At 42.0% G+C, this 24,099-nt stretch overlaps 1 protein-coding gene across 2 annotated transcripts in view; it reads right to left on the bottom strand.

The window, feature by feature from the left end:
* The window catches only part of gypc (glycophorin C (Gerbich blood group)), a 156,451-nt gene that overhangs the window by 46,728 nt on the left and 85,624 nt on the right, over positions 1-24,099 (bottom strand). For both annotated transcript variants that reach the window (XM_059970201.1, XM_059970200.1), the window contains exon 3: positions 13,811-13,876. In XM_059970201.1, coding sequence (XP_059826184.1) covers positions 13,811-13,876 — 66 coding nt within the window. The remainder of the gene's footprint in view (positions 1-13,810; positions 13,877-24,099) is intronic.

Raw genomic sequence — 24,099 nt, 5'->3', positions numbered from 1 at the left:
GGCTAGAGTTTGCTTTGAGTCTGGCACAGACCCCTGCCCGTTTGCCTCGCTTCTGCTTCCTCGCACATCGCTTTCGACATCTCCTATTCCGGCTCCCAGCATCAGGCAAGTCCGAGGATTGTAGGCCCGTTCCCCTCAGCAAGCCAACGTCGTGTAATTCAAACAGCAGATCTTTGTGGAGGTTTCTCTTTGGGCGATCTCTGTATTGTAGTAGTATCTGGCGATGGTAAATAGCCGCTCGGTTATCCATGTGCCCTAATCGAAAATTGTGTATCAAACTTAAAACAGAAAATTATATTAAATTAACAAGAGGTCTGAAATTCCCCATCTGCTCCTCGATGTCCCTGTTACTATTGGGTGGTCTATCAAAAGCACCCAGTAGTTATTGACCACTTCCTCTTCCTAATTTCCACCCACAGGGACTCCGTAGACAACCCCTCCATGTCTTCCTCCTTTTCTGCAGCTGTAACACTATCTCTGATCAACAGTGACACACCCCCACCTCTTTTGCCTCCCTCCCTGTCCTTTCTGAAATATCTAAAGCCTGGTACTCGAAGTAACCATTCCTGCCCCTGAGCCATCCTAGTCTCTGTAATGGCCACAACATCATAGCTCCAAGTACTGACCCACACTCTAAGCTCATCCACTTTATTCATGATACTTCTTGCATTAAAATAGACACATCTCAAACCACTGGTCTGAGTGCATCCCTTCTCTATCACTTGCCCATCCTCCCTCTTGCACTATCTCCAAGCTTTTTCTATTTGTGAGCCAACTGCCTCGTCCTCCGTCTCTTCAGTTCGGTTCCTAGCCCCCCCCCCCCCCAACAATTCTAGTTTAAACTCTCCCCAATAGCCTTAGCAAACCTTCCCACCAGGATACTGCTGCCCCTGGGATTCAAGTGCACACATCCTTATTATACAGGTCATTCCTGCCCCAAAAGAGGTCCCAATGATCGAGAAATCTGAATCCCCGACCCCTGCTCCAATTCCTCAGCCACACATTTATCCTCCACCTCATTCTATTTCTATACTCACTGTCACGTGGCACAGGCAGTAATCCTAAGACGACTACCTTTGTGGTCCCGCTTCTCAACTTCCTTCCTAACTCCCTGTAGTCTGTTTTCAGGACCTCTTCCATTTTCCTGCCTATGTTGTTGGTACCAATATGTACCACAACCTCTGGCTGTTCTCCTTCCCTCTTCAGGATATCATGGACAAGATCAGAAACATCCCGGACCCTTGCACCTGGGAGGCAAACTACCATCCGTGCTTCTTTCCTGCATCCACAGAATCGCCAGTCTGGTCCCCTATCACTGCTACCATCCACTTCCTCAGTTAAAACTACCACTTAGTCCACAATTCCAGAAGAGAGCTGTTGTGTGAAGACAGCAAAAGTCATAGGCACCCTGGTGTCCCTCTCCCTGGATCAAAATATCTAATAGAGAAGACGTGCATTTCAGACAAGGGAGTGCAAGTACAAAAATAGATGTGCAGGGCAGTTTTTGTTTTTTTCACGCAGAGAGTGGTGCGTGTCTGGAATGTGCTCCTGGGGTGGTGGTGCAGGCAAATATGATAAGAATCATTTGAGAAGCTGTTTGAAAGGTACATGGATGTGCACAGACTGGAGAGAAATGGATATTTTGTAGACAGAAGAGATTAGTTCACTAGGCATTTAATTACTAGCTTAATTTGTTTGACACAACATCTTGGGCCTGTTCCTGCGCTGTACTATTCTATGCTCTATTGCCTTCTCCCTCAAGTGTCACTCCAGAATCACAGTAAATTCTGCAATTTTGCTTGCTTCAGCCATTCGCAGTGATAGCAGGTTTCATGTCCTCTTTGAATGACGAGGTTTCTTCTCAATTCCCGATTAGATTTCTTGGTGATTATCTAATATCATATGTTTATCCTGACATGTGGCAACATTTTCTTTGTATCCATTCTTTCAAAGCCCTTCAATGTTTAAAAATCCTTTATTAGTTATTTTGTTCTCTTTTCCCAATAGAAAAGGGATCCTTTCCTGAACATTTCCTGCAAATGTTCAGGAAAGGATCCTCAACATTTGTTTCTTGTTCCCTCTTCACTGCCTCAATAGCCTTTTATAAAATGACCTGCAGAACTGTTGAGGGAAAAGACATTTGAAGACCACAAGTCTGCCCCAGTAGACAAAACTTGGTCTACTGGGCAGCAGAAACCTCTCCTATACTCATGGCTAAGATGGCACTACCGAACATGAGCAACAGCTTTCTGGTAGTCAAAAAGATAAGAAATCCGATTATAAACATCACTAAAAATACTTTTTCCGAGGTAAATTGTCTTAAGTTATTACCGCAAGCAGTGACAAAGCGATTGATGGCAAGGCAAGTTCGGGGGATGAATTGAAGCAGAAGGCATTCTGATGCTCAGCAGGCCTAGAAGCAAGGCTGGAACTTTCCAGGTGCCAAAAGAAGCCAGGGACCAGGCAGAAGAGATTCAATTCTGATGCTGGAACAAGCCCGGATACGAGGTCGGATTGTTCTGGGCAGTAAATGAAGCCAGGGCTCAGGCAGAGAACTTCCACTGCTCATACAACTGGCCTGGGTGCAAGGTTGGATCACTCTGATTTGAAGAGCTTGAGAGCAGCTTCCAGCTGGGTGACGAAATCAGGGGCTGGAGTGAGTTGCTTTGCAGCAGCATTGCCTCGGTCCTAGTGTGAGGTACAATGCGCCGTTTAGACAATTTGAACACCAGCCCAGATTAGAGGTAAGAACCGATATCATTCACTCTCCATGATGTTCACTCCTCTCTCCAGGGTGTAGAGCCTTTTGCTGTTCTATCATTGGGTTAATTTAAAAGCTGGTCCAAATAGACTGAGAAGACAGTGTGTCAGTTGGGATGAGAGTCGATTTCCCTCATTCTCTGCGATGGTCATCGCCTTGGTGCTGAGGATATGAGGACTGCCCCGGCTATTGCGTTCCATGCCCGCTAATATGATGAATTAATAAACGAGGCTTTGGGCCTACTCTGGGCAGCTCCAGGGTTCAGATCTTAGGTCTCGGTTTTGGCTCAGAATGCTGTTGTTCGCTTCAATTGTTTGCATGAGTTATATATTTTTTTCTCTCTCTCACACTAGAGTGTTGGTCTTTTATTTTTATTTCTTTTTATTTAACTGGTCCTTTTGGATTTCTTGCTTTGTGGTTACTTGGAGCAAGCAAATTTCAAACTGTATAATTTATAAATACTTTGATAATAAATGTATTTGAAACTTGCATTATACACTTCAGCAGCATGAACTACTTACAGCAGATACTCAACATGGACATCCTTGGTAGTGTAGTGGTTAATGCGACACTATTACAGCTTGGGGTGTTGGACTTCAGAGATTAATTTTGATGTCATCTGTAAGGAGTTTGTCTGTCCTGAAATGTGCCGATTTTCTCCAGGTTGTCTGGTTTTCTCCCACAGTCCAAAGATGTAACCGCCAGGAGGCTAACTGGTCATTGTAGATCATTCAGTGATTGGGCTAAGATTACATTGGGAGTTACTGGGCAGCTCATTTCAAAACATTGGATGGGTCTATTTCAAGCTGTATCTCAACAAATAAATAAATACAGTCGGCCCTCCTTTTCTGCGGGGGATTGGTTCCGGGACCCCTCGCGGATAGCAAAAAACACAGATGCTCAAGTCCCTTATTTAACCTGTCTCAATGCGGTGGACCTTAGAACCCAGCAGAACCCCAGACCTTATTCAACCTGTCTCAATGTGGTGGACCTTAGAACCCAGCAGAACCCCAGACCTTATTCAACCTGTCTCAATGTGGTGGACCTTAGAACCCAGCAGAACCCCAGACCTTATTCAACCTGTCTCAATGTGGTGGACCTTAGAACCCAGTGGAACCCCAGACCTTATTCAACCTGTCTCAATGTGGTGGACCTTAGAACCCAGCGGAACCCCAGACCTTATTCAACCTGTCTCAATGTGGTGGACCTTAGAACCCAGTGGAACCCCAGACCTTATTCAACCTGTCTCAATGTGGTGGACCTTAGAACCCAGCGGAACCCCAGACCTTATTCAACCTGTCTCAATGTGGTGGACCTTAGAACCCAGTGGAACCCCAGACCTTATTCAACCTGTCTCAATGTGGTGGACCTTAGAACCCAGCGGAACCCCAGACCTTATTCAACCTGTCTCAATGCGGTGGACCTTAGAACCCAGTGGAGCCCCAGACCTTATTCAACCTGTCTCAATGTGGTGGACCTTAGAACCCAGTGGAGCCACAGACCTTATTCAACCTGTCTCAATGTGGTGGACCTTAGAACCCAGCGGAACCCCAGACCTTATTCAACCTGTCTCAATGTGGTGGACATTAGGACCCGGCAGAACCCCAGACCTTATTCAACCTGTCTCAATGTGGTGGACCTTAGAACCCAGTGGAGCCCCAGACCTTATTCAACCTGTCTCAATGTGGTGGACCTTAGAACCCAGCGGAACCCCAGACCTTATTCAACCTGTCTCAATGCGGTGGACCTTAGAACCCAGTGGAGCCCCAGACCTTATTCAACCTGTCTCAATGTGGTGGACCTTAGAACCCAGCGGAACCCCAGACCTTATTCAACCTGTCTCAATGTGGTGGACATTAGGACCCGGCAGAACCCCAGACCTTATTCAACCTGTCTCAATGTGGTGGACCTTAGAACCCAGTGGAGCCCCAGACCTTATTCAACCTGTCTCAATGTGGTGGACCTTAGAACCCAGCGGAACCCCAGACCTTATTCAACCTGTCTCAATGCGGTGGACCTTAGAACCCAGTGGAGCCCCAGACCTTATTCAACCTGTCTCAATGCGGTGGACCTTAGAACCCGGAGGAATCCCAGACCTTATTCAACCTGTCTCAATGTGGTGGACATTAGGACCCGGCGGTCAAGCTCTGAATCCACAATGTTTCTGTGCACAAAAATAATCACGATCATGATTGAAAATAAAGTGGAAATAATAAAGTGATCGGAAAGAGGTGAAACACCATCGATCATTGAAAAAGCGTTAGGCTACATTCGGTCAATGATCGGAACAATTTTAAAGGATAAAGTGAGAAAGGCCCTGCCCCAATGAAAGCTACAGTTATTACTAAGCAACGCAGTGGTTTAATTATTGGGTTTTGGGCTTTTGATCTTCCCCATCAACCAGGCACAGATGGACAGCGCCTGGAAGTGGTCTGTCGCTGGACCTTCCCGAGCCCAGCGCTGAAACATACGTTCTTAAGAGTTTTATATGCACAGAGAGTTAAAATATATACTATATACCAAGAAAAGTTAGCTTAAATCATCTCTAGCTTACTTATAATACCTAATACAATGTAAATGCTATGTAAACTAGTTGTTATACTGAACTGTTCAGGGAATAAAGACAAGAAAAAAAGTCTGTACATGCTCGAACAACAAATGCTGGAAGAGCACTTCCGGGTTTTCTCAATTCGCGGTTGGTTGAATTCACGCATGCGGAACTCACAGATAAGGAGGGCCGACTGTAAATCAATAACCATATTGGAAAACTACCATAAATGTTATCGCTGCAAAACACTCCAAGCATACTGAAAGGATAAATAAACAACCTATCCACCCATCCTCTCACAGTCTACCATCTCCCGTAAGGCTGTCTTAATTACTCAGCCACCAGGCTATGTCATTTACATGCTAAACTATAGAACATAGAGCAGTACAACACAAGAAAAGGCTCTGCCAAACTAATGGAATGGTGTGCCAAACCAATGAACATAGTCATCAAACACGCATGAAACTAATCCCTCCACTACAGAATGTCCACATCCTTCCGTTTCCTGAACATTCCTGTTCCTGTCTAAGAGCCTGCTAAATGCCCCTTCACATTTGTCTCCACCACCAGCTCTGGCATGCATTCCAGGCACTCTCCACTGTCTACAAATCAACATGGCCCACACATCTCCTTTGAACTTACCCCTCTTTTCTTAAATGCATGACCTCTGGTTTTAGACATTTCAACCTTGGGAACAAGACACTCTATCCCGTAACTGGATAACTTACCAGCAAAGATAGAGAGGTCCGTTGAAGTCTGATGTCACTAATTTCAAACGTTTTTATTTATAAAGGGGCACAAAAGTAAGGTTAATACAAACATTCAGATAATGCACGTCGTCAATACTCAATCTAAAGCGCGGGTATAGTAATGTTCATCATTAAGAAGTAATCTCGACTGTTGTCTAGGGGATAATATATTGTCCGTTGGAAATATAAAAGTCACTCAGAAGTCTGCAGACTTTAGCCTTTCGGGGAAACGCTGGGTTTCACGTGTTTTAGAGGGATCGGTGAAAAACGGAAAAACTTGCCTGGGTCTTCATGAAGCCACTCCGTTAGATCAGGGGAGCGTTGTTTCCCCATTGTTAGTTCAAAGTCCTTCTCGGTATTAACAGCCACCCGCTCCCCCGGCAAAGGGGTTAGGAGCACACGTGGCGTTGAGTGGCTTCCAGCTCTCCCGGGAGCAATGAGTGAGCGTGTCCTTCGGGTGTGTCGCTGGGGTACTGCCTCCTGCAGTCCCCTTTTATCTTGACTTGCAGAGTTGTAGATGTCCATCAAAGTAGGGTGATGCAATCCCCACCCCCACATTGCCCGAGGGTGTCCATATCCATGGTAGCTGTCACGTAGCAGGGACATGCACGTCACACAGGTGCCTCTAAGAACAATGGCCAAAACCGTTGCATTGTTCTTCACTTCCGAGACCCAAATCAATAGCGATCTTGCGATTCTCCAGAAGGAGGGGGCTGCTCCCGCTTCTTCGGCCCCTCAGAGCTGTGGTACATTCATAACACCTCCCCTCTCATAATCCTATAAAACCTATAAATTCTATAATCCCCTATCACATCTCTCCTCAGCTTTCACCCTTTTGAGAGGGAAAAAAAATTCCTAAATTAGCCAATTGATTTTGGGTTCTTCCACGGGAAGAGGCAGAGGAAATGATTCCAGGTTTCCATGAAAAAAATGCAACATTCTCACCAATCCTGAGAATATCCAGCCCATGAGCATTATCTCTCCTTGTGCAGAATAAGTACTTGGGATGGTATTGCGAACCAGGTGTGTGCAGCACCTCAAGGTCTAGCAGTAGTGGTGAATGATGGACACTAACTTACAAATGATCCACCCATCCACTCTGCTAAGCATGTCCTGTGAAAGAGTTTGCAGGTCCAACATTGACCTTGCCACCTCAGAACACACAAAACTGAAGTGGAAATAAAACACCCAGATGCAGAGTGACTGCCTCAGAAGAACAGTACACAAATATACTCCATATATGCTTCATTACAGATTTAACACAATTTCCCTTCTGCAAGCTCCTAAGTTGTAAACTCAGCCAGCTCCACCATGGTCACCTCGCTCCTTCGACTGAGGACATCTGCAAAACAGCATCATGAAGACCCCCACCATCCGGGACAAGCCATCTTCTCATTGTTGCCATCATTGAGGGAGTACACCTGTCTGAGGACACACACTCAACATCTTAGGAACAGCTTCTTCCCCTCCAACATCAAATTTTTGCATGTTCCATGATGTCATAAATACCATTTTGTTATCTTTGTGCACTTTCTATCTATTCCATCCATCTGTCTGTCTATTGTATTTTTTATTGTAAATTATAGTACTTTTCATGTATTACACTCTACTACTGCCGCAAAACAACACACTTCACAATATACAATACTGTGCAAAATTCTTTGGCACATTTATATAGTTAGGGTGCCTAAGCCTTTTACACAGTGCTGTATGCCAGTGATAATAAACCTACTTCTGGTTCTGCTTCTGTCCCTGTGAAGTTCAGGTGGAATGTGTCAATACTCTGTAGGATTAATCATCAATCTGCCCACACCACATTGCATCCAATCTTTGAACCACAGTCTCTTTACCTGCTGTAGTAAAAAATAAAAGCCAGAAGTTTTCAGCTGTTGAGTCATGCACAGAGGATCCAACTGGTTGTTCGAACAAGACTGCAATTCGGTTCTCAGCTCTTACTTTGGTTTATGATTTATAAAGCCAAAATCACTTAATTGGAACTCACTGGTAACATGCTGCCAGCCGCCTAACTTTAACTCAACTAGAACATGAACATTGTGGAGAGGCTGAATAGGTCATCTTATTCAGTAAGATCATGGCTAATCTTATGAATTTATATTTATTATGTTCTTATTGTGCTCTTTATGGCTATTGTGTTTTTTTTATCTGCTGCATCGGATCAGGAGCAACAATCACTTGGTTCTTCTTTACACATGTGCACTGATGAATGACAATAAACATTCCTGAACCCTGAATCCTGGGTTTGCTACCTTTAGAGTGAAGGACGATGAACAGGGTCCTGATAGTATATACATAAAATTATGAGGAATATATACAAGGAGAAATTTATCTCCATAGCAGAGCTCTCCAAAATAAAAAAAAACTTAAGTTTAGAGGAGGAATAAGAGATTTAGATTGGATCTGAAGAACACTTTTCCACAGAAAGAGAGGCTGGAAGCTGGAATACATTATTAGTGGAGAAGGAAAAGGCAGGTATTCTCGTGACAATTAGTCAAGAACATACATGGCCAAGGCAGAGAGAGCCATGTACCACTTGTTGACAAATGGAATGACTACAGATCGATTGGAATCTACGTAGTGGGCTGAAGGATATACTTTGCACTACCTGACTATTTATAAGCCCAAAATTCCAATCCTGCAACACGCAAGGGTCTAAAGAGAGTGGTGGACGCAGCCACTTCCATCATGGGATCAGGTCTCCTTACCACTGAGGACATCTACAGGAGATGATGTCTCACAAAGGCAACATTCATCATCAGGTACACCCACCGTTTGGACCATGCTTACCACTTGCTGCTGCCATCACGAGGAAGTACCTCCCACTGCCATGTGCTAACACTACAACATAAACTCTGGCCACTTTGTTAGATACCTCCTGCACCTAATAGTACACTTGTAATTATTCATTGCCATAGTCCATTCACTTCAACATTCGATGAGTTCTGCATTCAGAGATGCTCTTCTGCACACCACTGTTGTAATACATGGTTATCTGAGTTACTGTTGCTTTCCTGTCGGCTTAAACTAGTCTGGCCATTCTATTCTGATCTCTGGCATTAACAAGGCCCTTTTGCCCACAGAACTGACACTCACTGGATTTTTGTTTTTTGTTTTGTTTTTCTCACCATTCTCGGAAACCCTAGAGACTATTGCGCATGAAAATCCCAGGAGATTAGAAGTTACTGAAATACTCACACTCTGTCTAGCCAATCATTCCACCGTCAAGGCCACTTGGATCACCTTTCTTCCCCATTGTGATGTTTGGTCTGAATGACAGCTGAACCTCTTGATCATGTTTGCAAACTTCAATGCATTGAATTGCTGCCACATGATTGGTTAGTCAGATATTTACATTAGCAAGGTGTACAGGTGTGCCTAATAAAGTGGCCACTGAGTGGAGATTCTTCTTTCACTCTCTCAACTTGCAAAGTTGTTATATCGTGTTGTGCAATTTATGTATAATATATATTAATTTAAGTTTATAGTAACTTATGTTTGCAATGCTGCTGCTGCTACATAAAGCTCATTTTAATGGCATTTACATCCTATATATGCTTTTGAGATCAAACTTTATTATCCCTCTTATCCACATTCTCCTGCCTTCTCTCTGTAACATTTGACGCTTTACTAATCAAGAACCTACGAACCTTTACTGTGAGAATACTCAATTGCTTGGCCTTCACAGTCACCGTGGCAATGAATTCCACAGGTTCATGTACTCTCCGCCCCAACACCCCCGGCTAAATAAGTTCCTCCTCATCACTGTTTAAAATGGGTGTTCCTCTATTCTGAAGCTGTGCCGTCTAATCCCAGACTCACCCACTACAGAAAACATCCTCACAAATATCCACTCTAGGCCTTTCAAAATCCGATAGTTTCAGTGAGACCCCGCTTCATTCTTCTAAACTCCAACAACTACAAGCTTGGGACATCAAACATGCTTCATACATTAACCTTCTATTTCTGGAAAAGGAACGATATACAGTTGAAGTTTACAGACACTTAGGTTGAAGTCATTAAAACTCACTGTTAACCACTCCACAGATTTCATATTAGCAAGACATTGAGGACATCTACTTTGTGCATGACACGAGTAATTTTTCCAACTATTGTTTACAAACAGATTATTTCACTTTTGAACACTGAAATCTCCAACTTCTGGTAATTCCCTTCCCCCATCCCAGTTTCACTCTGGCTCCTCCTCCAGCTGTCTATCACCTCTCTCATGATTCTGCCTTCTTCTATTACCCATAGTGCTTTCCCCTGACATTCCCTCTTCACCTTTCCTTCCTATCCCATCCCTGATTCCCCTCCCCCACCCCTCGATCTTTCCTCTTACTGGTTTTTCACCTGGCACCTACTAGCCTTCTGCTTCCCACTCTCCCCCACCTTCTTTATAGGGCCCTCTTCAGTCCTGGTGAAGGGTCTCGGCCCAAAATGTTGACTGTTCATTTCCATGGATGCTGCCCGACCTGCTGAGTTCCTCCAGCTTGCTGAAAGTGTTGCTTTAACCCCAGCATTTGCAGTGTACTTTGTCTTTATTTCACTTTTAATCGACTATATCACAATTCCAGTGGGTCATAAGTTTACAAACAAAATCAAAAGAAATCAGCCAGGACCTCAGAAAAAAAAATTGTGGACCTCCTCAAGTCTGGTTCATTCTTGGGAGCAATTTCCAAACACCTGAAGGTACCACGTTCATCTGTACAAACAATAGTACGCAAGTATAAACACCACGGGATCACACAGCCATCGTACCGCTCAGGAAGAAGACGCATTCTGTCTCCTAGAGGTGAACGTACTATTGCACGAAAAGTGCAAATCAATCCCAGAACAGCAGCAAAGGACCTAGTGAAAATGCTGGAGGAAACAGGTAGACAAGTATTGATATTCATAGTAAAACGAGTCCTGTATCGACATAACCTGAAAGGCTGCTCAGCAAGGAAGATGCCACTGTTCCAAAACCGCCATAAAAAAGCCAGACTACAGTTTGCAAGTGCACATGGGGACAAAAATCTTACTTTTTGGAGAAATGTCTTCTGCTCTGATGAAACAAAAATTGAACTGTTTGGCCATAATGACCATCATTATGTTTGGAGGGAAAAAGGTGAAGCTCGCAAGCTGAAGAGCACCATCCCAAACGTGAAACATGGGAGTGGCAGCATCATGTTGTGGGGGTGCTTTGCTGCAGAAGGGACTGGTGCACTTCACAAAATAGATGGCATCATGAGGAAGGAAAATTATGTGGATATATTGAAGCAAAATCTCAAGACATCAGCCAGGAAGTTAAAGCTCGGTCGCAAATGGGTCTTCCAAATGGACAACAACCCAAGCATACCTCCAAAGTTGTGGCAAAATTGCTTAAGGACAACAAAGTCAAGGTATTGGAGTGGCCATCACAAAGCCCTGACTGCAATCCGATAGAAAATTTGTGGGCAGAACTGAAAAAGTTTGTGCGAGCAAGCAGGCCTACAAACCAGATTCAGTTACACCAGTTCTGTCTGGAGGAATGGAACAAAATTCCAGCAACTTACTGTAAGAAGCTTGTGGAAGGCTACCCAAAATGATTGACCCAAGTAAAACAATTTAAAGGCAATGCTACCAAATACTAACAAAGTGTATGTAAACTTATAACCCACCTGGAATGTGATGTAGGGAATAAAAACTGAAATTAATCATTCTCTCTACTATTATTCAAACACTTCACATTCTTAAAGTAGTGATCCTAACTGACCTAAAACAGGGAATGTTTTCTAGGATTAAATGTCAGAAATTGTGGAATACTGAGATAAATGTATTTGGCTAAGGTGTATGTAAACTTCTGACTTCAACAGTATCTAAAATTATGATATATCTAAAGATACCTCATAATAGATCTCTTCTGTTTTGGTCCATCTGCATCTGGAGTTATTCATTCATTTTCCTTTTCATAGCTTTAGGTCACAATGGACAAAGGCTCTCTACTAGTTCAAAGGTGTCCAGTTCAAATTGGCTCTGAACTTCAGGAATGAACTGAAATGTATTGTTGAGAGTTAAACCATGGCCATCACAAGGTCAGATGCTCAATCAGAAGTTAGACAAGAATTGAGAGTCATGACTCTCCCCTCCATGCTTTCAGTTGTTAAAAACTTGAGTACATAGATTTAAGGTGAGAGGGGAATGATTTAAGAGGAACATGGGGGCAATTGTGCATTTATGGTCCCCTACCTATAGGAAAGATATCAATAAATTGAAAGAGTACACAGAAAATTTACAAGGATGGTGCCTAGACTTGAGAACCTGATTTATAGGGAAAGATTGAATAGGCCAGGCTCTTCTCCTCCAGAACATAGGAAAATGAGGGGAGATGAGATAGAGGAATACAAAATTATGAGGGGTACGGATAGGCTCTTTCCACTGAGGCTGTGTAAGACTAGAACAAGAGGCCATGGGTTAAGGGTGAAAGGTAAAATATTTAGGGGGAACATGAGAGGGAATTCATTCACTCAAGAGGGTAGTGCAAGGGTAGAATGAGCTGTCAGCAGAATGGTGGATAATATTTTCAAAATTTCAGAAAAATCTGGATAGGTATTTGGATGGGAGAGGTATCAAGGTTTACAGTCCAGATGCAGGCTGATGGGACTAGACAGAATAATAAGATAGCATGCACTAGATAGACTGAAGGGCCTGTTTCTGTGCTGTGATATTCTCTAACTTTATGACTCAGCCTTTTTTTTTTAAGATACAAAGACTGATACCTTAATTAATGAATGCCAGAGGAGAGATACTGTAACAACTTTTAAAGAACAGTTGGGCAGGTATATCTTTGAGAAAGATTTAGAAGCAAATGTGGCTAGCTTAGGAAGACAATTTGGATGGCTCAGAGAAGATGGGCCAAAGGGCCTGTTTCTATTTTCTACATCTCTATGTAGTTCAGACTCCCACTTGGAATACAATTCATATATTTGTGATGATTCAGCTCAAATGTCTTTACTTCACCCAGTCCCTGCTCAAAGACAATCTAAAATTTTTCTTGTAATCTATTATTCATATTATTCAGTCCCAGAATACAATCGATGTAGCTTGGAGTCCATTGCAGAATACTATAGTACCACACACATCAATGGAATATTTTGTTATAACTAAACTGGTTGCAACATAGCCTGGTAAGGAAACACCTATGCCCAAGAACAAAAAAAGCTACAGAAAGTGGTTGACACAGCACAGTCCATCACCAGAACAGCCTCCCACCACTGAGCACACTTATGAGGAGAAACCACTACAAGAAAACAGCTCCATCCTTGAGGACCCTCACCATCCAGGCCATGCTCTGTTCTAGCTAATACCAGAGGGTACAGGAGCCTTAAGTCCCATACCACCAGGCTCAGGAACAATTATTACTGTACAATCATCTTACAATCAACAAGCTCCTGAACCAGCATAGATAACTACACTCATCTCAACTCTGAAGTGATTTCACAACCTATTGGCTCACTTTCAATGAATCAACAACCCATGTTCTCAGTATTATTTATTTTTATTTCATTTTATTTACACAATTGCAGCATTTTTGGTTGTTTGTCAGTCTGTCTTAAGTTTAGTTTTCGTAAAGTCTATTTTCCTGTAAATGCCTGAAAGAAAATGAATCTTAAGGTAGTGTAGTGTGATGCAGTTTATACAGACTTGGACAATAAACTTACTTTGATTTTGATTTTGACAAATTTCTTGGGCACTGAGCTTTAAAGAGTTCCTTACCTCCAATGACAGCAGAATCCATTTCATTACTGCTATTCACACGTGTGTTTCCTGCAGAAGAGGTCTCTGCAATAGAACAGCATAAAAGAATTATTAATATTGATATCATTGTTAATACAGATGGACAGTACAAAATCTTGCTAGCTCCTCTTACAACTTGAGGAATGATTTCCAAGATTCAATAGGCTCATCAAAAAAATGAATTTGAACAAAGAAAGACATCAGAACCAATTCAGAAGCAGAAGAGATTTTGCAGATGCTTGAAATCCTGAGCTACACAAGCTAAGTTCTGAAGGAACTCAACAGGCCAGGTAATATCTACGGAGGTGAACAAATAGTCCACATTTCATGCTGAAAAGACCACAATACCATTAGACATAGAAACAGAATTAGGGCATTTGACCCACTGGGTCTGCTTCACATTCCATCGCAGCTGATTTATTATCTCTCTCAACTCCATTCTCCTGCCTTCTTCCTGCAACCTTTAATGTCTTCAATAATCAAGAACCTATCAAACTCTGCTTTAAATATACCCATTGATATGGCCTCCAATGTCATCCATGGCAACAAATTCCACAAATTCACTAACCTCCGGCTTAAGAAATTTCTCCTCATCTCTGTTCTAAATGGACATCCCTCTATTCTGAGTCTGTGCCCTCGAATCCCAGACTCCAACACTATAGGAAACATCCTCTCTAAGCCTTTCAATATTCAATAGGGTTCATTCAGATCCGTTCTCATTCTTCTAAGCTCCAGCAAGTACAGGTTCAGAGCCATCAAATACGCCTCATACATTAACCCCTTCATTACCAGAATCATTCTCAAGAACCTCTTCTGGATCCTTTCCAATGCCAGCATATCCTTTCTTAGTTAAGGACCCAAAGATACTCACAATACTCCAAGTGCTGTCTGACCAATGTCTTAGAAAGCCTCAGCAGTACATCCTTGCTTTTATATTCTAATCCACTCAAAATAAATGCTAACATTGAATTTGCCTTCCTTACCACCAACTCAACCTGCACACCAGGGGATCCTGCATGAGGACTCCTAAATCCCTCTGCACCTCTGATTTCTGAATTTGCTCCTCATTTAGAAAAGGATCTCCTTTTTACCCCTCCGTAGATGCTGTTTGGCCTGCTGTGTTCCTCCAGCATTTTGTGTGTGTGGCAATTGACCCGGTGAAGCTAGCATCACTTTCTCAGCCAGAAGGATATAGGTTAAAGCTATCTCGCTTTCCAGTAGAGATTTGAGAGAGTGCTGTGTTTGAGATATCAACGTGTATTAAATATGTATCCTTAAATAGGGAATATCAATTCAGAAAATCATTTTAAAAAGCCAAAATCCTTTTGAAAAATATCAATGATCTGACTGTTCTTGAGCTCAAAAGAAAAAGTGGAATTCAAAGGATGTGGAAAGATTTAGAGAAGGTATGTGAATGTGGAATTCAGGCTGCAGAACAGTAGAGTTGAATGATAAAAGTGGGTCTACACACAGACAAAGGACCTTTCCCCCCAGGATGAAGATGGCCAATTCCAGAGGACATCCATTTAAGGTAAGTGAAGTAAAGTTTAGGGAAGATGTCAGCAGTGTTTCCCCTCCCCCCCTCACAAAGAGTGGTGGATGCCCGGAACACGCAACCAGGGGTCATGGTAGAGTCTGATGCAATAGGGACATTTAAAAGACTCTTAGTTACACACATGGATGTAATGATGGGTTATGGACTGTGTGAGAAGAAAGGGTTAGATCATATATGTCAAACTCAAGGCCCGCAGGCCAAATCCGGCCCACAGTGGAATTATCTTTGGCGTGCGAGATAATATCTAATTACTATTAAAGCTGGCCCCAGTAATCGAAGCGCCTATGGCGTATGATATGGCTAATGCTGAGTTATTCAGGTACCAGGTTTTCAGGGTTTTTAGTGTTTATTCGGTTTCCCTGGTTTACTTCCTGAATATCATTAATGAATAAATTTTTTTTCTATTAGAGCTGGCCCGCCGGTATATTGCATGCACCACTAATACTACAAATCCCACAATGCACTGCCAGTGCATTGCTTGCACTTGCCTTACTCTCTCATCAGCATCTTTATGGCGCTAGCCACGTGGTCAACTTTCAGCTATCCCTCACCCCAAAAATGGCTGAACGAAAGGTGGACTTTGAAAACGGGTTTTCAAGGCAGGTGGGAGGCAGACTATATGTTCGCAGATATAAAGGGCAAACCTGTTTGTATTGTGTGTGGAGACGGTGTGGCTGTAATTAAAGAATATAACGTAAGACGACACTATGAAACGAAACACCACGACAAATACAAGCATCTGGACAAGAAACAGAAGCCCGTGATGTGCGGTCAAAAGAGTGGATTGGTGGGCAGGATCCGGGAGAAGATGCGGGAGGAAAACGGCACAGATGAGCTGGCAGCTTATCACTGCATCATACACCAGGAATCGTTGTGTGGCAAAGCCTTAAAAGTGGAACATATAATGAGCACCAGAACACGAGCAGTTAACTTCATAAGAGCCAAAGGTTTAAATCACCGCGAGTTCAAGTCATTTCTGGAGGAGTTGGGTTCAGAATATAATGATTTGCCCTATCACACAGAGGTGCGATGGTTAAGCCAAGGAAAAGTGCTGAAAAGATGTTTCGAGTTGCGTGAGATCTGTCAGTTCATGGAAAGCAAAGGGAAAGACACAACAGAGCTCCGGGATAAAAAGTTGCTTTGTGAAATGGTGTTCCTGTGTGACATCATGAGCCATCTCAATGCGCTCAACCTGCAGCTTCAGGGGCGGGGTCGTGTGATCACAGACATGTACACTGCAGTGAGGGCTTTTAAAACCAAGCTGCGCCTGTGGGAGACGCAGATGCAGCAAGAAAACTTGAGCCATTTTCCGTGTTGCCAAACTATGAAAGAGCAGGTTTCTACCGCAGTGTTCCCACGTGCAAAGTTTGCTGAAAAACTCAGCATACTTGGTGCCGACTTCACACGGCGATTTGCCGACTTTGAAGCCCAAAAAGGCAGGCTTGAATCCATTTGCTGCTGACGTGGAAAGCGCACCAACCAACATACAAATGGAGCTGATTGAACTCCAATGTAGTGACACACTCAAGGCAAAGTATGACTCGGTGGGCGCTGCACAGTTTCTACGTTTCATTCCCGACACAATGCCCCAGCTGCGTACCCAAGCTGCTCAAATGCTCTCTATGTTTGGCAGCACATATCTGTGTGAACAACTGTTCTCTTTGATGAAGATAAACAAAACATCACACAGGAGTCGTCTTTCTGATGAACACCTTCACTCAATTCTGAGGATTTCCTCAGCTCAGAGCCTGACTCCAAACATTGATGAACTGGCATCCAAGATGAGATGCCAAGTATCTGGCTTAGACTAGTGTGAATCACAGAGTGTTGGCCTGTGGAAAATTGTTTTCATTAGAAATTACTCCAGAAAAGCTGCAGATAAAGCCATAAGAAATAAATGCAACTGATTTTTTATTTATTTAATGTTCAATGTTGTTTTTGTAGGCAATAACCTAAGCTTTGTTAGTTCCAGTTTAATATGTGTAATAAATTCATTTCAATAAGTTTTGCAATAAATGCTGAACCAGTCGGCCCTCGACTTGTACCGATTTTTAAATTTTGGCCCACTGTGTATTTGAGTTTGACACCCCTGCGTTAGGTCTACATTTGTGTTTGCTAATGCTTGATTTCAATCGGTTTATTAATGGAAAAGGTATGGCTCCCAAAACAATCTTAGCCGAAATAGCATCGTTTCTTTCTCGTTGCCTACTTTCTTGTCATCTACGTCTGTAAGTTAATACCAATCATAAAAAGAATGTTTGCTAGGCAATCTGCTTCATAAAAAACAAAATTCGTAAAGTGAAACAATTTTAGATATAGCAGAGACTGAGACACATGAGAGCAGGTTGAAAAAATGAAGGCAACGAAAGCTGTGGGACCACGCGCGCGTACACAATTGATCCGGCCCGCATGAAGTCGCATTTTTCTCAATCCGACCCGTGACCTAAAATGAGTTTGACACCCCTGGGTTAGATTAATCATAGAGTATGTTTACATCGGTCTTAACAACATTGTGGACCAAAGGGCCTGGTATATTCTGTGTTCCAAACTTGCAAACTATTTGAAGTTTGGAGAATAGTCAGTGACAGGAGGAAAGTTTAGAGATTGGACACATGGGAAGCTGTGAGTAATAACTTTAGCAAGGAAAGGAAATATGCATTAATCAGCAACAGTTACTCAACCACAAAGGATATATAATAGTTTAATTTACGAAATATTGACCCTTATCATTATACATCCTTGTGGAATTTCCTGTCAATTCTCTTTGATCTACTCCATGTACACTTAGACACAAAGTACATTACTCCAAATATGACCATGATAAACTGTCAGAAAATAGGATGAGTCATATATAGACACGTTCTGAGGAGTTGCAGGTCATTACAATTGTCTACTTCAGAATAAAAATTATCAGGTTTAATATCACTAGTATATGTCATGAAATTTGTTATTTTGAAGCATTGTAATACATAATAAAAATTAAATTACAATATATATATAAATTTAAATTAAATAAGTAGTGCAAAACAAGAGGGGGAGAAAAGTGAGATAGTGTTCAGGGGTTGATTCATTGTCCATTCAGAAATTGGATGGCAGAGGGGAATAAGTTGTTCCTGAAATGCTGAGTATGTTCCTTCAGGCTCTGTACCTCCTCCTTGGTGGTAGCAATAAGAAGGCGGTTTATCTTGGGTGATGAATATCCTTAAAGATGGATGCCAGAACGTGATGCCTTCATCACCTTTTGAAGGACTAGCTTCCCCATGATGGAGCTGGCTGAGTTTCCACATTTCTGTCGTTTTTTCCAATCCTGTGCAGTGACCCCTTCCATACCAGATGTTCCTATCACGTTTCATTGATCTACCTCAATATTTATCTGTGGATAACAAGTACACTTGGATAAAATGTACACTGCTCGAAAGATACCCTTGATTAATTGTCAGAAATTGGGATGAGTCACTTAAAGACAGGCTCTAAGGAGTTTCAAGTCATTATAATTGTTCATGTCACTAAGCCTCAGAGAAAGCATCCGAGAAAATTACTCATCGTTGGACAGGATTTGCATGGTCTGCATCTATTTTGTATGAATGTAGCTGTTTTACACTGCAATCTTCAGCAGCTGGAAGGCAATTTAGAAACAAAGAAGAGTGAGTGAGCTCTTCAACTCAAGCTCTCTAACTTACCACTTCAAAGTTCAAAGTATTTTTATTATCAAAGTATGTATACCATATACAACTTTAAGATTTGTCTTGTTGCAGCAGCCACAAAACAAAGAAACACAATAGAAAAAGGATCTATTGCTTTCCTAGTATATATAACAAATAAACTCTTCCAGCCAGGTACAGCTGTTGATAACAACTGACATTTTGATGACAAACTCTACCATCTTCATGTTGAAGATGGCAGAGTTTGTCATTGAAACGTCGGTTATAATCAATACCTGCACCTAGCTGGAAGCCCAAGGAGAATTTATTTGTAAACACACTAGAAGCCTCAAAAAAAAAATCCACACAACAAAGACCGTCGAACACACAAATTGCAAAAGAAAAAAAATCATGGAAGCAATAAAAAAAATGAACAAATAACATGGAGAACATGAACCTCAGAGTCCCAGAAATTTTTGTGCCTTTTATGTCCAGAAATCTATTTATCTCCTTCTTAAATATATGCTGCAACTTGACCTGCACTCAGCGCCCATTTTATTTGTTAAGGAGGAGGCATCCATCATTAAGAACCCCCATCACGCAGGAAATGGCCTCTTCTCATTGCTAAAATCAAGCAGGAGGAGGAATAGGAGCCTGCAGACATATATTCAACATCTTAGCTTATATTCAACAGCTTCTTCCCCTCCACTATCTGAATTGACAATGAACCCATGAACAATACCTCTATTTTTTCTTATTTTTTGCTCTTTTTGCACTACTTACTTTATTTTAATATATATTTATTGTAATTTATAGCTTTTTATTATTATTGCAGTGTACTGCTGCAGCAAAACAACAAATTTCACAACATATGCTCATGCTATTAAACCAGATTCTGATTTTGATACTCGTTAATGCAAATATCTACACAGCCAGTCCTGTGCCACCAGCTCAATACATAAAAGCATGCAGACGTGACCAAAAGGTTCAGTTCTTGTTCAGACCAAACATTAAAATGAGAAGAAATTTTGGTCTAAGTGACTTTGACTGTGGACTGACTGTTGGAGCCAGATGGCATGCTTTGAGTATCTTAGAAACTGATTTCCTGGGACTTTAATACACAACATTCTCTAGATTTTACAAGTAATGGTTCTAAAAACAAAACAAACAAAAGAATCCAGTTAGTGGCAGATCTATGAGCGAAAGGTAAACACAAAGTACACTGCAGATGCTGTGGTCAAATCAAGACGTACAAACAAGCTGGATGAACTCAGCAGGTCGGGCAGTATCCGTTGACTGCTTCTTTCAATGGATGCTGCCCGACCTGCTGAGTTCATCCAGCTTATTTGTACGTCTGTGAGCGAAAACATTGTTGAGATGAGACCATACACAGGTTGGATGAATTAACCTTTTGTTCTGTCTGGATAGCTTCCAACCTGATGGACTGAACATCAATTTCTCAAACTTCCAGTAATACCAACCCCCCCCACCCGCCTCTGCTTCCCCGTTTCCTATCAGAGGTCAGAGGAGAATGGCCAGACTAGTTCAAGGCTGATAGAAAGGAGACAGTAAGTCAAATAACCACACATTACGCCAGTGGTATGCATTAGAGCATCTCTGAATGCACAATGTGTCAATAGGCTATAGCAGCAGAAGACCACACCAGTTTCCAGTCTCCTACCTAATAAAGTGGCCACTGAGCATAGTTCTTAGAGTCAAAGGTATTAATGACAGGTATCGGGACTACGATATTGAATATGGATTATCAGTCATGTACATATTAAATGGTGGAGAAGATTCAAAATAGCTGAGTGGATTACTCTTGCTCCTAAGGTTTCTATGAAAGTACAATAGGAAAAATACATACTATTTTCAGACATTTCAAAGTTTAAAGCTCAAAGTACGCACGAGAAGTTCTGATATGTTTCAACATGCTAAATGCAATGAGAATGTTTTCTGGATAACGTGGATGAATGGATTTACTGCCAATCCAAAACATTTTAGTTATTTGCATAGAAAACAGATGGGAAGATTAAAATCTCCAAAGCGCAGATGCATAAATGACCACACCCATCCAACATTTGGGAAGAGAAAAAGGACACTAAGCCAGATGTGAAGACGGATGGAGGGGGCCAGTCCTTAATCAGTAACATACTTCTATCTATCTTTATCACTGAATACAAGAACCAGAAATTAGACTTGGGAATACAGGGTGTTAACTTTACTTCATTTAATATGAATTTGTGTTTGGGTCACTCCATTTCAATTACTTTATTTTGTACTTTCAGATGGAAATGTTTGAATTACAAATTTATCAGTAATCTAAAACTGCATTCAAATATATATTTCTTAAAAAGCAATAAGCTTTTTTAAAAAATCCCACGTACATCAAAACATAAAAACATATAGTGAAATACATCATTTGTGTTAATGACCAACATGGCTCAAGGATGTTCTGCAGACAGCCCACAAGAGTCGCCGTTTATTCAGGTGCCAAAATAGCATGACCACAACCCACGAATCCTAACCATGTGTCTCTGAAATACAGGAGGAAACCCAAGTACCTGGAGTAAATCCACACATTTATGGTGAGAACATACAAACCCCTTATGGAATGTGGTGGGAAATAAACCTGGATTGACGGTGCTGTCAAGCATTACAGATATCATTACACTACTGTACCACATTAGAGAATTTAATGAATGGGACTTTGCTGGACAAACTTCTCACTGTGTGCTCTGTTTGATGTTCAAGGTCATGCCACCCGCAAAAAAACCTGCTGACACCATGAGCTGGTAATGACAGAGCAGACCAAGGATTATGATCTCACCAGTGTAAAATTAAATTAGTGCAAATGGTAAACACAGGAGATTCTGCAGACGCTGGAAATCCAGAGTGTTACATACAAAATGCTGGAGGAGCTCAGCTGGTCAGACAGCATCTATAGGAATGAATAAGCAGTTGATGTTTTGAGCAAAGACTCTTCATCAGGACTAGAAGGTGGGGGGAGGGGAAGACGTACAAGCTAGCAGATGACAGGGGAAACCAGGTGAGAGGTAAAGGAGGATGAAGTAAGAAGCTGGGAGGTGATAGGTGTAAAAGGCAAAGGAGTGGCTATGATGAAATCTAACAGGAGAGCAGAGTGGACCATGGGAGAAAGGAAGGAGGAGGGGCACCAGGGATAGGTAATAGGCAAGTGTGGAGAAGAGGTAAGAGGGGAGCCAGACTGGGGAATGGAAGAAGAGAAAAGTGAGAAGGGAAAATATTAACAGGTTAGAGAAATCAATGTTCATGTCATCAGAATGGAGCTAACCAAATGGAGAGGAGGTGTTACTCCTCCAACTTGAGTGTGGCTTCATCGTGGTGGTAGAACAGGCCATGGAGTGACATGTTGGAACAGGAATGAGGATTAGAATTAAAATGGTTGGCCATTGGGAAATCCTGATTTTGCAAATGGAGCCAAAGTATTTGCCAGAGTGGTGTCCCAATCTACATTTGGTCTCTCCACTGCAGAGAAGGCTGCATCAGGAGCACCAGATAGAGAAGATGACACCAACAGATTTGTAGATGAAGTGTAACTATTTAGTGTAAATTTGCCCCTGCTGCAAATGAATCACGTACAAGTTTGAGATCAGTTTATTGTCATTCAACCATACCATCAAACTGAACAATGTTCCTCCAGACCAAAGAGCACAACACAGTACACACAATGCACACACATAACAACCGAAGTATTATTACCACACATAAATTAACAAATGATAAGGTACATATACGATACAAGTTAAAAAGTAAACTGTATAATGTTACTGCCGCTTCCTAAGTGATAACCTCGGGGGGGGGGGGGGGGGGAATTCAGTAGTCTTACAGCCTGGGGGATGAAGCTGTTTCTCATCCTAACCACTCATTCTCCTCAACAAATGGAAATGCTGCTGTACCTTCTTGACCAAAGAGGTGGTGATGAGGGACCAGGTGAAATCATGCACTTGTGCTGCCAGAAACTTTGTGCTCCTAACTCTCTCCACGGAGGAGCTGTGTGTGTGCAGTGTGGAGCGGTCTGCCTGTACCTTTCTAAAGTCCACAATCATCTCTTTAGTTTTGTCCACATGAAGACTCAGGTTGGTGAGTTCGCACCATTCCACCAGCTGTACACCATCTTGTCATTGTGGTTGATGAGGCTAACCACTGTTGATCAAACAATGCAGTTATGCATTAGCACTGCTGGTCAGTATGAACCCAGTGGGCTGGAGTGCCAGTTTTCAAATGGCTTGACTCTACATTCAAATTGCTTGGTCAAATAAAAAGACTGAACAACTGGAAAGGAAAACTGAGTGAAGGACAGTGAATTTAATACGAGTCTGGCACAGAAAGATAAATGAAGAGCAAGCAACATGTCTGACAATGCAGTGAGAAATTATTAGTTGCTTCCTTTCCTTTGTTCTCAGTAGCATTACACATTGCATATTTAATCAACCAGTCCTGATGAAGGTCTGCACAAAATGTCGACTCTATTCCTTTACATAGTTGCGGCCTGACCTGCGGCAATCCTCAAACATTTTGTATGCATTACTTTGCATATTGTAAGCCTTTTTCTGTCCACCAGGAACCTATTCAAATGTACTCAAGAGAACATAGCACCCAAATGAAATACTAACTCTTATGTAAATTGTGAACACAGTAAAAGGCAACAAAGGGGGAAAAGAAAGTTACATAAAACAATTTATAGACTGAAGGAGTCAGATTCTATACTTAAAAATGTTCACTTTTAAGACAATAAGATCATAAGACATAGGAGCAGAATCAGGCTATTTGGCCCATCAAGTTTGTTCTACTATTCCATCATGGCTGATTTATTATCCCTCTCAACACCATCCTCCCACCTTCTCCCCATAACCTGACCATTCCACAACCTATTAACCTCTATTTTAAACAGATCCAGTGACTTGTCCTCCACAGACTCATCTATACTGTAAATGGATATCTTTCTATTCTAAGGCTGTGCTCTCTAGTCCTCGAATCCCCAACTATAGGAAATATTTTCTCCACTTCCATTGAACAATCTCTCCCTCACT

The sequence above is a fragment of the Hypanus sabinus genome, chromosome 5 (assembly GCF_030144855.1).
Source record: "Hypanus sabinus isolate sHypSab1 chromosome 5, sHypSab1.hap1, whole genome shotgun sequence".
NCBI classification, from domain to species: domain Eukaryota; kingdom Metazoa; phylum Chordata; class Chondrichthyes; order Myliobatiformes; family Dasyatidae; genus Hypanus; species Hypanus sabinus.
Note: the sequence above shows the minus strand (reverse complement) of the source record. Positions and strands in the feature narration are given on the sequence as shown.